Here is a 17,534-nt window from a genome sequence, read left to right as displayed (position 1 = left end):
ACGCGCTAATATGTAGAACAACTTGACAGATTTGTAAAAGATATTTATTTGGATTTATTTTATTTATTTGGACCTTTACTAAGAAGACTACCACATTAATGCTGTCTAGTATCCGCCACAGGCCTAGTCCTTACATATTATGAAAATTCCGATAAACGTGTAAACGCGATAAACTCAAAAACTACAGAACGGATTTTTGTACGATTTTTATCAATAATTACTTTACGGATCAGGAGGTTTTGGAAGCTAAATCTCCTTGAGTGCACATAGACTACAATATATAATGCTCTGAGAGCAAAACGTCCTCAATTTGAAATGGGTTCGAAAGCTAATTGGCCTTGCCAATAATTAGTCCTCTAGACATAATGTCTTCGAATCTTTTTGTTAGTGTGATTCCTGTCTGTGTTTAATTTATTATTGTTTTACCCGAGCTTTCAAACAAATTGAATAGAAAAACGATGTCCTTATAATTAGGGATAAGAGTTGATACGCTAAATAAACAGGCAAACAGACATCAAGGCTCCAGACAGGCTGCGCAAGAAATTCGTTTGTTAGTTCTGCCAATGAAGACGCCAATGCTGTCCCTTTGCCCTAGCGAGTTTCGACTCTTGTTTACGTTTCCCAGAAAATGTCTTTGAATGAAGATAGCATTGATTATTATAACACAAAATCACTTTATAACCCGAAAATTATTTTCTATGTAAAATTTTTATTATTGTTTATTTATCTGGAGTTTATAATTTGTTAGAATTTTAAGGATGCCTAAAATATATAATCGATGCCTATAATCTATTAATCGATAATTACAAATCAAACTCATTTATATTATTCAAAATCAATTTATATTTAAACACATATCTTGCTTGAGGTACTCATAATAAACATTTTGAAACAAATTGGAACATGACGATCTAAACACAAGTTTTTTAAATTATATTATTATAAATTCACCACTAATCCACAAGCAAGAAACCGTTATACATATGTACTTTTCTTGTACATTAATTATAATTTACTGTACATTAATTATAATTTTCTGCAATGAATTTATTAGAAACAAACAAAAATATGGAAACCGTTAATATTTATTTATTGAACTTTTAACCGTTATTTTTACATACCTGACTATTATCAGAAAACATCTCTGTCACCGCAATGAGAGTACATCTCACTCAGATTAGCTTTGCGACGCATAAACAGTGCTAAACACGAATCACAAACGTTTTATCTCGACATTAACAAACACAGCCCAAGAATAATCAAGATCACACAATCTGGTCCAGAATCTCCCGACCCGTTCTATTAACCCTTGCTTGAGACATGGAGTTATTTAGTTTTAGAATTGACATTGCTAGATAAAGTGTATTGTCTAAATCATTCATCTGTAACACCCATCGTTCAACATAAACAAAGAGAGTTATATGATAGTTTTCTAAATAATGACAATATTTTATGATGAAGTGATGTATTATATACGAGTATGTAATGATGTATTTTCTATTTGTTTCCAAAATGCCTATCTCATAGGCTAGGCAATTCAAAAAGTTTGTATGTATTACCTGCAATGTTATGTTATTGCAAAGTAGTAAAAACAAATTACGCATATCTCTTTAGGCACTTGGATATTATGTAATTTGTAGTTTATAATATCTTGAATCGTGTCACTCTTTTTTAACTACAGGCGTGCTACGCGTATAAAATTTTGATCTCAAAATAAGTGGTTGTAGAACTACAAAGAATCTTGGATTTAATTATAAGTTAGTCCATCTGGTTATAACTATTAGTAATACCTCTCCGATATAACACAATCGACGAGAAAATCTGATCTGTGACGTTCGAATTTCAAAGTATTGTGAAATTCCAAATTCGAATGTTTCTTCAATTCACATTTCCATTGTCACTTCTTTGCCAATATGTACCAATGGTGAGCCTCTCAACTTCAGATTTCGAAGGCTCCATCTACGCTGGTCGGTGCTGGTTCACTGGACACCTTAAGTCCAAAGGCTTGCAATTAGCACTATTAGTGAGGCCAATTAGGTGCTTTAACGAAGCTACTCCCGACTCGAGTTTTGGAGACAAACACTTAAATACATTTGACGTCTGACCCGATCTACAGGCTTGTTTGTAACTCTGGCACTTTACTTGATTATTGTATAAATTGACTTACTTGATTCCGTTTTACGTTTTAATAAACGAAGCTAAAGGATTCAGATAGTTACTCTTTAAATCGGTCGTTCATTCCTGATTCTACTCTTCTTGTGTTTCATGTGTGTTATCACAGTATGACTTGACCAATATGATTTTATTCAAGTTTATTTAAGTTGGATTATATTCTAAAGATGAAATAAAATTAGTTGTAAAGTTGAAAAATATATTAGATCCAGTCGTAAAATTTTAAAAAGTTGAGTTAATTTTAAAGAGTTGTAAAAGTTATTCATATTAATTGATAATAATACGCAATTAGTATTCTGAGGTACTTTATTTTTAACTGCTCGATACTTACATTACATGCAGATTACGAAATATGTGCCTAATGTAGGTAAGACATATAATTTTATAGTGTATTTGATGTATAATAAAAGTATTTCTTCCACAGAAACATGTCATCTAAACGGAAGTCACCGCCGTCAAAATTGCAAGAAGGCGCCGCTGATTCCGAAAAGCCTGAACCGGGCCCTGCCACCCTGGACTTCTCAGACCATCCCGAGTCCGACCCTGAACAGCAAAACTTCTACAAGTTCTCCCCCAGTTGTTCAACAAGAAGCTCCATTAGCGAAGAAGGTTCAAACTACGACGACGAAAGACCTACAAAAAAGCAAAGATTTGATACAGACATGACAAATAATCTTCTAGCACCAGGCCCTTTCCTAGGTCTTCATCAAGTGAATGACCTTCAAGGTAGGAGACGCGGCTCCTCAGAATGCAGTAGTCCAGGTGCTGAGGCGAAAGTCTTGGGGCTTTGTAATAATAACAATTCATTGCTGAATCATAACAGCGCGCTGTCGTTAGCTCAGCCGCATAAGCGGTCGATGGACGATGTTCTGAAGAGATTAACGTCGAAAATGAATAATAGTACTATTAAAGAAGAAAAGAGGCCGACGCCGTCAACCACGCCGGTGAAGCAAAACAAGTAAGTACCTTTATTTAAATCGGAGATGGAATTAAAGAGGGCGCGTACGTCAGTAGACATTGTTAGATCGTAACCAATAAACGAAGTTAAACGTTTTAGATTTGAAAATCTGTAAGGATTGGAGACACTAGTGAATACTATATGATTTTTGATGAAATATCTACATCTGGCATAATGTCTACATCCTTTGCGACAGATGTCCAAAATAAAAATTGGCCAGTTATAGTAATATTTGTGAAACTGAAAATATATGGATTAGATTCCATTGAATAAAAGTGCAAATTCCACAATATATGTTCTACATCCGCTTATTTTACGCCAAATTTATTCGAATCCATAAAAAACATAGATAAAATATTTGATGCAGTCCTTAATTTTGAATTCCATGCATTCTTAATCAAGATTATTGTCAATATTAAAACAGCAGAAGATATTTAGAATAGGATAGCGAAGGTTGAACCTAAGGGGTACAGTAAGAATAAATTCACGCCAAGACCATTAAATGCCAGAAATAAGAACTTGTAATTGTGAAATTTACCTAAATTATTTTAGATGCCGTAAAGAAACTGAGAACGAATAAATAATGTTAATTCGTTATAAGCGAAAGAAAAATATAGAATGTACCAGCTGCTTTCAGTCCCTCGCAAATTGTAAAATCAATCAAAAGGGAGACAGCTTTAAACTGGAAATTCCTCTCATACACAATAAGTTAGCAACCTATCACTATTTGACATAGTGGTTGTAGTAGTGGTCTCTTTCGTGGCTACAGGAGCTACTATCGTTACATACAGTATAAACAAAGTCGCTCCCCACTGTCTGTCTGTCCCTATGTATGCTTGATCTTTAAAACTACCTATTTTGATGTGGATTTTTATAATAGATTGAGTGAGGAAGGTTCAATATATATAACACTAGCTGCGCCCCGGGGATTTATTCCCGTGGAAATTTCGGGATAAAAGTACCTTATGTGTTATTCCAAGTTATATTCTACCCGTGTACAACATTTCATAATAATCGGTCCAGTAGATTTTGCGTGAAAAGGTAACAAACATCCTCACAAACTTTCGCATTTATAATATTAGTAGAATATTGCATATTGCACCCGTGCGAAGCCGGATAACATGGCAATTCTAGTGTTTTAAAATGTTCTGATAAGAATGTACGATCACAACAGAGTCCATTTGTATTTACATTAGAAACAGTGATAAAGTGATAACAATACCTTGTAATTATAACACCAGGGTGACCCTCGCCGCGTTTGTTTTGTCTGAGATTGTTTACATCTGATACGGAAGTAACCGCCAGTTACTTATCAGCAGCGTACATATCTATTTTCATAATAAACGGTTTTATATAAATTTTTAATGGACTATTATTATGCATGGCCAGCTTTTACTCGTGTCTTATAGCTCTATTATGTATTATAGTGTCGTTTTATACAGATCCCGCGGTTTTAAGAATTATATGCAGGGTGCCTTTTTATACATTGGTAATATTTTGTCTACAGGCTCAGTCAATACTTCTGAAAAACTTTTAGTACGGGAGTAACTCTGAAATCGCGAAAAAAACCCAGCTGTTGTATACAAAATTAAATAGGTACCTAAGTTGTGGAAAATGTATGGATCAGCAGATTTTTTTTCGCGATTTCAACGTTGCTTCCATACGAAAAGTTGTTCAGTGCCATCGACTGAGCATGTAGATAAAATAAGGCATTATTTTAGGCAATAATAAGAAATCAATCTGTAGGTTGACTACACAAACCATATGGAAGCACACCAGGGAGTTCAAAATTGTCGAAGATGTCCTCTGACTAAAATCGTTCTCACATCATCATATATACTCGATTATTTAAACTAACCTTGTTTTAACAGGTTGTTAACCAAGGCAACCAAGATGAAACAAGGAATATTTCATTAATGTATAATTCGACAATATTTCTGCACACATCGACAGCATTTCTTTTACATTATATCGTATCATCTGTTCCATCCCAGGTTAAGTATGTGGACATAATACAGGCGTTTAAAACAAATAAAAATTTTGCAGTTGGTTTAGATGACAATATTAATATTCAAAGACATTTTTATTTAATTAATATTTTTTTTGCTGTCCGTGCCGTAAACTGACTTAGTATCGGAACTATGGACAGTAAAAAAATATGTTACTTTTTTCACAATATGTTCAGTACATGTACATGAAAATTTTGCTGGTGGTTAACCACTCTGTATTTCTTCTCTAAATTTAATGTAGCAGTGTTGTAACATCTACAAAGAAGCCGTTTCACAGACTAACAAAATACAAACTGAAAAAGCATTGTACATTACAGTTTAATGACGTTAGTTAATTGCCCGAATGCTACATAAAACCGCTGAGACACTTTCATAGCTGCCTAGTTTGATTGCTCATAAGGCTGTCATTAAAAACAATGTTGGCGACCACCGGGGACCACTATAAAACCTTAACACGGCTTTTATATAGCTTAACGCTGCCGCGGTGACGTCTGTAGGATATTTTGAGGATCACAGGTATTTTACGTTTGTATATTTAAATTAAATTACAAATGCAAAGCAGAAATACATTTTGTAACGATAATTTATTATTTAGACATTGCTTTTGGTGATAACCACGCTCCTTATGTTTGTACGCGTTTATTACTTCCAATTTTTTTGACTTTTTATGCAATAATAATTAATAAAAAAATACAAAGACGTTTCGAAAGAATAACTAATAATATAAGAATTAAAATATTATTTTGTTTTTTCGAATACATTCAAGTTTAACCATACTTAATGCTACGCTAAATGGCATTTTTGACTTAATGTTAAATGACATTTTTCAGTATACGTACATACTGAAATGTCATTTATCAGTATCGGTTAAATAATCAGCTCGCTCCCGATATCATTTTGAACATTTTAAATTACTTTATATATTTTTTATAAATTTGAAAATATTAAATTATGATAATTTTAAACATTTGGGATTGATTTTACGACCGGTCGCAACCCACTTTTCCTATAATATAATAGTATGATCAAGACTCGCTATGTTGATCACTATCAGTATTAACGGACAATTTATTGACAATTTTGAACAAAGTGTCCCCTAACGGATCGAAAATTTATTCGCTTCATAAATTTTCATTTGCTGTAAATTATTATGTGCAGTAATAAACGTACTGTTCGCACATAAAATCTACCTGACTATATTCAACGCTGTAACATTGATTTAGTTTTTATTGTTTGGGCACTTCAATAAATATTTTTCTGACTGTACCTCAGGTCTTTGCTTCTGTGGGAATTTTGGGAATAAAATATCCTTCAGGGCATATCCACAGAGGTAGTCTCAAAAAGAAATGTAAAAAAATATCAGTCAGTGAGTGATAAAAATCTAAAATGCTACGTAACGTAATTTTTATTTTTTCATTATATTTTTTTTCCTAACTGAGTTCTCTTACTGTGTCTACCGGAACTCGATAAGCTTATTAACTGCCAAACATATGATCATGCTGTTTTTATCAATAGGCAACTAAAAGAAACGAGCAAACCGTAGGTAAGAGCTCGTAAACAACGATTCGGCCATTAAAAAAAAATGAGTATAACGTTTTAAAAAATAAACATTTATAGTCATAAAATGATTCAGATGTAGGTAATTCATATGTGTATAAAAATGTTAAATGCATAAATTGTTAGCCTTACCAGCTCAAAAAAATTTAGGCGCATTTTTTTTCTGTACAAAGCAGAAAGAACCAAACAATGTATCACCTAGTTACATCAACAGATATAATTATCCACAATACTAATTACACTGATAATGAGCTTAGTAAATATTGACATGCACGACACCGCCTTAACCCCTGCACTTTATCAACACAATATCTATATCCAATTTTACAAATAGATCGAATAATAGACTCGATTCTGATATATGAATACACAATCCTAATGTACCTAAACAGCATTGGAGAAGCTGCACAGGTACGAAGTTCAAAACGTAAAAAAAAAAACATGATTCGGAAGGCATTGTGAGCTGTTGGATAGTTGGATAGCCCGTTAGATAGTTGTTTGTGTTTGGTGGTTGGTGGTTGGTGGTTGGTGGTTGGTGGTTGGTGGTTGGTGGTTGGTGGTTGGTGGTTGGTGGTTGGTGGTTGGTGGTTGGTGGTTGGTGGTTGGTGGTTGGTTGTATGTCTCCTATCTAAATTGGGCCCAAGCAAAATGAGTTGACATGACCCATCTGCATGGAAATGGCCTTCCCCATATATCTATAAAGAAGACCTGCATTGGCGAAACACCTAATTGTGAATAATGATGATTATGAGACATACATATATATTAATTAGTCTATACATCTATGTTTTCAACAAATTTTCTTATGTTGAAAGTGTACTAAATCATTATAGTCTCTCGGTTAAAATTTTAGATTTCAAATCTTCTTATAATCTCCTTTAAAATTTGTAGACCCAATGAAAATTGGTAATTTCCAAAAATATTTATATTTATTTATACTTCAATTTTAAACTCTTCCAATAACCTAGTAACTATCCAGCCTTGGCTCAATCAACGTTATCGATCACTATTGTTATGATCGACGGTTGAATATTTGGAATAATACAGTACGTTATCACATGTTGTTTTAACCCCTGATCTGGCTTCATTATGATATGGAATTACCACCTTTATAAACAAGTTCCGAAGTTTTTTTCTTCTTCCTGATCATAATCTCATTGACATACTCTACATCCTAACCTAGCATGATAGTGGAATGCAGGAACGCAGCTGGCCGCGGGGGTACCATCCTCACACCTCGGAGCTCAAAGTGCGTGACATTTTTTTCAAGCATTAAATGAAATAAGATCACTCTGACAACAATAAAAGCTTGCGTCAAAAATGTCATTTTTGTAAAAATCTTATTTATTATTTAGTACAAGAAACCACTATACCTACAGCAGTGAATATTACTTTAAGCTGCACTTTGATGTGGCTGAGCACTGTCCACCAAATTAAGTCACTATAAATAACATGAAATTTAGTGAGGTTATGTTCTTAGCGTTGTACGGTAGTTGTCTAACATATTTGTTTCGAATTAGGGTTATGACATGCCATTTCGTGTGTAAATTAAAATTTACTTCTTACCATAAGTATAATTATCAGTAGGTGTTTTTAAAAGTCATGCCAGATGCCTTCAGGTGACTTTAACTAACTTGAACCAGTGTTAGCAATAACACACTCGAAAATTAAGAAGTGGAGGTAACACGGACCTACCAATCTGCTGCCTCTGTCTGTCATTTCACGATAAACTCAAAAACTACTGCACGGATTTTCATGCGGTTTTCATTAATAGATAGTGTTATCCCTGAGGATGGGTTAGGATAGGTATTATGTTTTTATTCGAGCAAAGCCGGGACGTATGTACGTCTTCTATAAAATACAGTGAAAGTAAGACAGTCAACCCTACGTAACACTAATCTCACATACAGTTATAATAATTAACTGGCCAACATTTAGCCTGCTAACAATAACCACTGTATTGTTTTACATAACAAGTCTAGTCCACTCTAATTAGCCTCATGTAACTTCGCTAATTAAAATGTTATTCCTGAAGCCGCGTATTCACGGCGGTATGTCGTGAATCTTGTTACGTGTAACTGAATTGAGATAGTTTTTGAAATGAAACATACGATAGTATTTTATAAGAGACAGCGATTCGCCAGCGAATTTGTCTGCGGTAACCGAAAAGTAGGCTATTTTAGTTCTGCAGCAGCCGATCTCTAGATAAATCTCTAGATAAATCGTAGTCATTGAGTTTATTTTTTAACAATCAAAAATGGAAATTTTCTAATTTATAGTTTTAGCGTGATTAATGTATAATGGATTCATGACGTGTCGGTTATGTATTCATTTTAGAGGCTTTAACATATTAGATGTACACGAAGTACACAAAGAATCTTGAGTGGAAGTCGGTGATAAGTTAAAAACGCGTATCATTATTTTTTATAAAATGTCTTTATTATATCAAGATTTTGTGTGTTGGGAATTTGTTTATTTTTTAAGGAAATAAGTTTTTATTTCTTATCATTTGAAATAATTATCGTTTCGACTTCATCTTGTGAATTTAGTATGACTTCCAGATGAAGTAGGTACCTGTAGATAGATGCTAATTTTGCAGTTATAATTTCTCATAATATAAGGTTTAAAGTAAAAAAATAGAGCTAATTTATATTTAATTCTGTTTTTAAGAGGTTAAAAGTCGGTCCGCACTCGACAAAATATCGCTCGTCTCTTACTGTTTTAATTTTGGTCTTTCTGTTCTATAGCTCATCTGTGCACCTCAACAATAATAGGTCTTAATTACATTTCATCAACTCCTAATAAAAATGTTCAATTAACCAACAAGATTTGTAACAATGACGGATAGATCTAAATAAAGCTGCGTTTACAATGGCCGAACCCGAACAGAGAACATATTATGACGAATGCTCGGCCATTGTCCTCGGGCCTGTAATTAAACGCGGTAATCTGGCTTCAGATTAAGATGTGCAGTAATGTACCATAATCCATCTCAGTTATGACTGGTGTGAATCCGACTTAAGTTGTGTGGTCTAAGTTAGAGCAGGTTGTGGGAACTGGCCGTGGTAGCGGCCGCCGCGCTGCCTGTACTGTGGAGCGAGAGTAGCACATGGTCCCGGCACAAATGCTGTTGGCATTGGTACCGTTTTGTTTTTGTGAGAACTGATTTTTTAATTCCCGACGACTGAATGAGCGTTTAAGTTTAACGTAACGTGTCCGTGGTTATTTTAATTTAGTTTTTTTATTTGAATGAGAATTTTATCGAATGTCCTATGTTATAGTGTAGTATGTGGAACTTATTAGGAGCACAAATGGTTGCGACAGCGCTGTCTATATTCTTGTTTCTTTCGATCATTATCTATGTTTGTTTTTATATTATGCTAGTGGTTCATCCCGGCTTCGCTCGGGTAAAAACATAATAAATTATACACCTAAAACTTCATCAGGAATCATTTAATCTATTGGTGAAAACTGCATGAAAATCCGTGCAGTAGTTTTTGAGTTTATCGTGAACAGACAGACGCAGTAGAGGTCTTTGCTTTATAATAAGTACGTAAGAATTGTAAAAGAGTCATCATTCTATGACTTGCGCCACACGCCACCACGAAAACGTTAACAATGGTCGAAGGCGTGATTTGTGCGGTGATATATATTCCGAAAGCACAATGTAAGTGGTCGAAATTATAAAAGACCGTAACATTAGTTAATATGAACATCATATTTGTGGCCAAGAGCGATCTCCCCAGGGCATGTTTAATTTCGAAATTTAAACGTTATTCGGGATTTATTGAATTTTTGTAGTTCTAATTTTGCTTAAGTTCTAAGTTTCCCGGTTTCCGCCTCAGACATAGTCCAGCTCAGCTAACGTTAGCTCAGGGACCCTGAGCGTTTCTAATTTCTATTCTTCATTTACCTCGGTCATCATTTTTTATTTCCCTTGCGTGTTCTCATTTTATTTCCTCTTAAAAAAACCTTTGAGCTTTACATTTTTTGACCAGCCGCTTGACTGTCCTCTACACTCTTTGGGAATGCTTTTGTAGCTTCTAAGGCCATTTATCCCTTATTCTCGTTGTACAGGAGAATATTAAGTGGTATTCTTGGACGGAAACTGTACGCTTCAAGGTGGCCGTTACAAGCTTGAGAAATATTAGTGACTATTTATAGAGGACATGTCATCGAAATTATAATTATAGTTATCTGTTCATTACTATTGTTTTAATTACATCTGCGTACTCGAAATAACTGTAAAACAAGAAATTATTGTCGTCCTTATCGGTCGCTTAGTATTGAATGCAGTTCAGAGATCAGGGAATTACTATTATCATTTAGAAAATTGTTCGCTCAAGGTAAACGTTAAAACAATTGACAGTCACTAATAATGCAGCTTTGTATTGGATAATAACTCTTCACTAGTCGTGGTATTTCATTTAGCGCACCTATCGAATCGCACCGCACCTATCTGGCTCCGTTAAATTATTCCGATTCGATTCGAGGGATAATTAAAATTTAGGCGTTACTCCTAGACCACTTCGAGCTAAGAAGATACTCTACTAAATAATCTAAAAATAATTAAATTATAATGACGATGTCTATTTGTCTTTAGGAATTCTAATCAACTATAAGGTATTTATTTTATTTCGTTTTACTAAACAAATAGTAGGTATTATATAGTAGAAACAACTTAGTTCTGGGTGCTCTAGAAATAATATTTTTAATGGTTCCTCAAATCGCACCTAAAAATAATTGACTGGTACAGTCAACAGCACATCAAGTTAGCCTGCATGAACTTCTATGGCGCCGTGGTAATAGCGGCGAGTTTGCAATTAATTTGGGTAGGTTGATGTTCTGTTTACTGTACTCTAAACGGAACCCGTTAGGTGCCATTCGAATTGATGCGCTGAACAGAATATCTCCATATGTCATCACAATGAGATATTTTGCATAGATTTACCCCACACGTGGAAACAGTATAATAAAAGTATTGTTTGACGTTTACTCGTATGTAGTGAATATAAAACGAGCATTGTATATAGATTTGTTTATAGTTCACTGTAACTTATTTTCAATGACCATAATATTTTGGTTCGCTTTGATCCAGAATGCCTGCCTGTCATCTAAATGAATGCCATTGTTACCAGATGTTGCCAACATCCTTACCAGATGTTGCCCGGGTCTTCGCTTCCATGGGAATTTTGAAATAAAATATAGCCTATAGTAATCTTGGATAATGTACCTTTCTAATGGTGAAATAATTTTTGAAATCGGTTCGGTAGTTTGAGAGATTACCCTCCTCAAACATACAATCTCACAATCGCTTACCTGTTTATAATAATAGTATAGATTATATCTAAGTATTTCTAAAATCTAGATTTTAATATTTACATTATTTTTTTTTATTGCGCAACTGTGAAAGACTGTGTGGCTGAAACGAAGTATTAACTAAACAACTTCTATATTTAACTGCCAGCCTTTTTACCACGTTACCGCAAGAGGTATAATATAACTGTTTAATTTGTATTTTTTCTTTTCAAATTGAAAATAAATAAATAAATGGATAATACTCAACGGCCCACAATAAGCACTGAGCTTGTATCGTGGATCCGATGGACACGAACACAGAAACAGATTTGTGATTACAGGTACATATTGCCCACGTTGGGAATCGAACCTAGGACGTCCATTACGAATTCAATTTAGTTTTTACTTATGTAGTTGAACGATCACGACATAGCATTCAATTCAACTTTATTAATTTTAAAAGGTTTAAAAGATAATTTTAAAAGGTCCATTTAAATCTGCCTTATTATGGTCATAATCGCGTAAGGAGTGTTTAGTTGGGTTTAGTTAATCTCCAGTGATGGTGGCATCATTAGTTAATGTCAATGCACACAATAGTTGGCGATAATTATTGTTGCACACGTATAACGTAAGCCAGGAATATCGCAACTTGCATCGTAACCTGTTGCAATTTTGATCGAGCGATTTTAGATGAAATCAAAACTCAAAATCATTATCGCAAAAAATATATATAATCTATTTATTATTTATATTAACATAATAATATTATAAATGCGAAAGTGTCTCTCTGTCTGTAATTATCTTCACACCAAATATCACCTCAGCCAATGCCAAGTATTAACGTGAATGAAGTTTAAATTAACAAATACAAATCAAATTATCAATAATCAAATCACTTTTACAATACAATTATGGATTAAGGGCTCATATCTGTGGATGCCACCGAGAAATCTGAGATTCAATTTCATCATCATTCTATAGACCGCTATCTAAAACCAGCCTACAAACATTCTCAACACATCCTTGATATGAAAGACTGGAATATTTTTCACGTGCATTCACAATATACGTGTCCCCAAAATAACAGATAAGCGTACAAACAATATAGGAACAATTTCGGTGTGTCACAAGGTTATCACTCGAAACACTCTGAAGATACGTATAGAATAGAATTTGCACTCAGCACTTTGTTATTAATTAGGGCACTAAATAGGGTAATTTATTTAAAATAGGGTCACAATATGCATTTTTCGTGATAAAAACCGGTCAAGAACTTTTGACTTGATTTTTGTTGTTTTTTATGTACTTGTACTCCGTGTAATGTATTTTCACTACATACAACATCATATACGGTTTTACAGTTTTATTTCTTAAAAGTGCTGTGAAAACATTATTCTTGCAAAATTCCATAATTCTAGGTATTCATCACATGTCTGTTTAATACATGATCCTCATAATATGTTAATCGTGTTGACTTACAAGCTTCATTATTTCATAGTTGAATTAGACCTTAGATCGCCGAGTACTTAATACCTCAAGAAGTCCCCGCTGAACGGCCTTGAAGAAGAACAGACAGATGGACAACGAAATAATGCTATAAGGTTTCCTTTTTTATTTTTTAATGTACAGAACCCAAAGAATTGATAATGGAGTTTTGTTTATTAGTCTGTTTTTTTATCGATTGTTTGCCACTAAATAAAAAAATATCCAAGGCTCTTTCGATACTATACAATAAAACAAGTGACACTAATATTATTGCTTATAAATTTTAATTAAAACTCCGTTCATTTCATTCCACTGCAATTAAGTAAAGGAAACATGTTGTCGGTTTCTGTTGAGAACAAATTACTAATTTTGAATGAATCGCAGGATTTCTCGATAACCCGATGTAGTAATCCAATCATTCATACTTTAAATTCAGATCTGTTCGTAGCCAATTTCGTTGTGTAATAGCAAAATTATGTCTATTCCGTCCGTAACGAAATACTTTGTCGTCAGTTTCCCGCCTTCGTTCATTTGAAATTGGAATGCAACACTAAGCGCAACGCTGTGATTGGTTCATACAATATTCAGGGCAGCCAATCGCAGCACGGCTGTGTCGCCAGTGCATCAAAAATTCCATCTGAATATAGCAGTGTGGCGAGCACTAAAAATGATAATGCCCTAACGTGGCCAGCCATACAATTTCGAATGAAGTATTCATGCAACATACCCGTTTACATTTGGGGATGTATTTTTATTGATCACAGAGAATTGGACAGGTCCGGCAGCTTTATTGGGGTAATATTGGAAAGCAATTGCGTTCGTTGTTTTTTTTATTTTATTGCAAAATGAATGAACGACTTTTGTTAAACGTGTTCTATTGAACATAGATTTTAATTCAATTATTTGATTTTAATTTGCAAATAAGTTTAGTTTTTATTTAGTTTTTTATACTGTTAAGTATTTGACTTTTGAATAGCTGCATAGGAAGGTCTAATTTCAGTAAATGCTATGACAAGAAAGTGTTACATATAATGTGATGGAGTTTTCTTTTGAAGACGTCTACACAGATTGTTTTTTTTTTCACTTCAAGATTTTTTAAAAATTATAAATGAAAATTTTCGCCCAATAAATTGAGACAGTATTCACTTCGTTTTCTTAGTTCTTTTTGCCGAAAGTGCTCGACCTTAACCCGATTTAAAATGCCATCAGTCTGTCCCCCGTCGCCGCCCGCGGTTCCGTATGCTTCAATAAAAACCGCGCTCTGACTGACGCCAGCGCTCTGTTAAATAGTAATGAGCATATTGTCCGAAGAAACTTGTGGACATGATGGATTATCTTTTGTATCCGTGAAAAAAAAAGTTTAATTACAGATGCATACTGAAATCTATCCTATTAATATTATAAATGCGAAAGTTTGTATGAGGATGTATGTGTTTTTATAAGTGTATATTTGTTACACTATCAAGCAAAATGCATATACCAAATTTCATAACAATATATATATATATATATATATATATATATATATATATATATATATATATATATATATATATATATATATATATATATATATATATATATATATATATATATATACATATATATATTGTTATGAAATTTGGTAAACAGGTAGAATATAATGTGGAATAATACATAACGTTTATTCCGAAATTCCAATGGGAATGCAGGTAGTATTGTAATATAAAAGTGAAAAACTCACTCGTCACTAAATATCGAAAACTACTAGGCCTATTAAGATAAAATTTGGCAGGAAGGTAAAAGGCTAAGAAAAGATTTATGCAAATCATCCTTAAGTGGTTGAACGCGGGCGAAGCTTCGGGTAAAAGCCAATAACTCATATTATTACCCACCCAAAAATTAAATATATAATAACAAATTAACTAGTAATATATCTATATTTATTTATTATATATCTATATGTGAGACATGATGTTGCGTAATTATTTTTATATGTTTTACAAAAACAAAAAAGTTCGTTCCCACATTAGCATGCATATAAAGTAGCAATTAATTTAATTATGCCTATAAATAATAAAATCAAATTGTGTCGGTTAACACTCAGGTTCGAAATCGCCAATTTTGATTTAATGCTGAGATGAAACGGGTCAATCCAATTAAATAATACATCCTATTTGTGAATCCGTGATCTTCGTAATATATCAAGCAATAATATAAAGTAAAAAGGCAATAAAATAGCGAATAAACATAAATTTCATACTAATTAGGTGAATGAAAACAGATAAATAATATTTGATTAAAAATTACATTAAAAAGGTAAGTATCAAACTAGATGCATAAAATAACGATTATATTGCTGGCGATAATGAAGAAACTGGTGTTGTAGAGTGTTATTGGATAAAAGCTACCAGCTTGCTATATTTAGCACGCTGGTAATAAATAATATTATATTTAATATAAGTAACTAACCATTACAACCTCACACATAAAAAAAATACATTTCAATTCAAACCAAAACGTAATCTCAAAAATTCTGATACTCAATGAGTTTTTGAAGAAAATGCTGCGGTGAAGGTATGTTACGCCGCTTCCTTTACCTGCGCTTGAGCAGTTTTTATAATAAGTAAATTTCTTGATATCAATCCTACAAATATTATAAAAGCGAAAGTTTGTGAGCATGTATGTGTGTATGTATTATATGTTTATCATTCTTTAACGCATAATCCCCGGGGCAGTATGGTATGTCCATATTAATCCAGTGTAACTGACAAGAGGGGCGAACAAGACGGATAACCCTACACCGTTGTCTCGAACTAAGGGATTTTTTATTGTTGCCACAAATTGAGCGGAGATGGCAACCCTAACTCTTGCATACTTGATATCACTATGATGTGTATTTTATTTCGTTTCGTCTATCGTCGGCAACCGTAAATGATAGAATTTTAGATTCTTCGTACTTCGTTTTAATTGAGATTACATTTTCACGTTCTTACATTGATCTTGTAAGTTTTAATTCTACCGATTTGTTCTTCTGAGATCGACGAGTAACATGAAATAATTTGATCTTCCTTTAAAATTATCCCCTATAAATAAAACTGATATTTGATATCGTCCGTATACCGTCGATTACCTAAAGTACAAAAGAAATTGATACACTTTTGCATGAAAGTGATCAGAATTTTAATCTCTCAAAGTATCAATTTAATAATGTCTGCGAACCACAATAGAAAGAACCATGATCAGAAAAAGTAATAGCTAATTAATTCTCAATTAATCGTTTGCAATCTATGAAAAAAAATCTCAAAGAAGCCTTCTCAAATACTAAATTATTTTCTAATTTATTCCGTTCCTTTAAAAGCCGTCAGTCTGATCGAAGAGGGCGGGAAAATCAAAGAAATGCGAGAAAAGGTAATTTTGGGGTTCCCTATCTTAAAAGTGTCGATGCTTCGTTCATCTGTCTGTATTTTTCTTGGATCAAGTGACTTGTTGTCAATATCGAATACAATGTATTTTGTTTTATAAATAAAATGAATTATCATATACGTCAACTTCATTCGGTCGATATAGATTCTTCAAAATTGTGATGAAATTATTGCTTTAAAATAAAATCAATGCAATTTCAAGTTTCAAAATAGAAAGGTAGTATGAAAAATTGCTAATAAATACTTTAGAAGACATTTGATTAATTTAGTCTTTGCTCTTAGTTTTCCTATAAGGTTTATATTTGTCTTATGACTATACATTAATAAATATTTGAATATTATGTGAAAATAAAATTTGTAGATACGTATATGTATTTTGCTACTTTTGTACCGATTTGTACGGAACAGGTTAGCTAATAACACTCACGCTTGGCAAAATCACAATTACAGTCGGCAGGTGCGCAAGACAGCGATTTTCGAAAGTTTAAAACTCATCGAAGTTTATACGGGATGTTGTTGATCATATGTTTTTGATTGTCTTTGATTTGTTTATGGCGTTTAATTTTTTATTTACTATGAAGATGATAAACTATAGACAAATTGATGAGAATTTCATTTTGCCGTTCCTTTCTCAGATTTAAAAGTGTATAG

General features: G+C 33.2%; 1 protein-coding gene across 2 annotated transcripts in view; it reads left to right on the top strand.

The window, feature by feature from the left end:
* Sox102F overlaps positions 1-17,534 on the top strand; it is a 234,207-nt gene that overhangs the window by 161,770 nt on the left and 54,903 nt on the right. For both annotated transcript variants that reach the window (XM_053760217.2, XM_053760216.1), the window contains one exon: positions 2,597-3,130. In XM_053760217.2, coding sequence (XP_053616192.1) covers positions 2,601-3,130 — 530 coding nt within the window. In that variant the 5' untranslated portion in view covers positions 2,597-2,600. The remainder of the gene's footprint in view (positions 1-2,596; positions 3,131-17,534) is intronic.

The sequence above is a fragment of the Plodia interpunctella genome, chromosome 20 (genome assembly GCF_027563975.2).
Source record: "Plodia interpunctella isolate USDA-ARS_2022_Savannah chromosome 20, ilPloInte3.2, whole genome shotgun sequence".
In the NCBI taxonomy this organism is placed as follows: domain Eukaryota; kingdom Metazoa; phylum Arthropoda; class Insecta; order Lepidoptera; family Pyralidae; genus Plodia; species Plodia interpunctella.
Note: the sequence above shows the minus strand (reverse complement) of the source record. Positions and strands in the feature narration are given on the sequence as shown.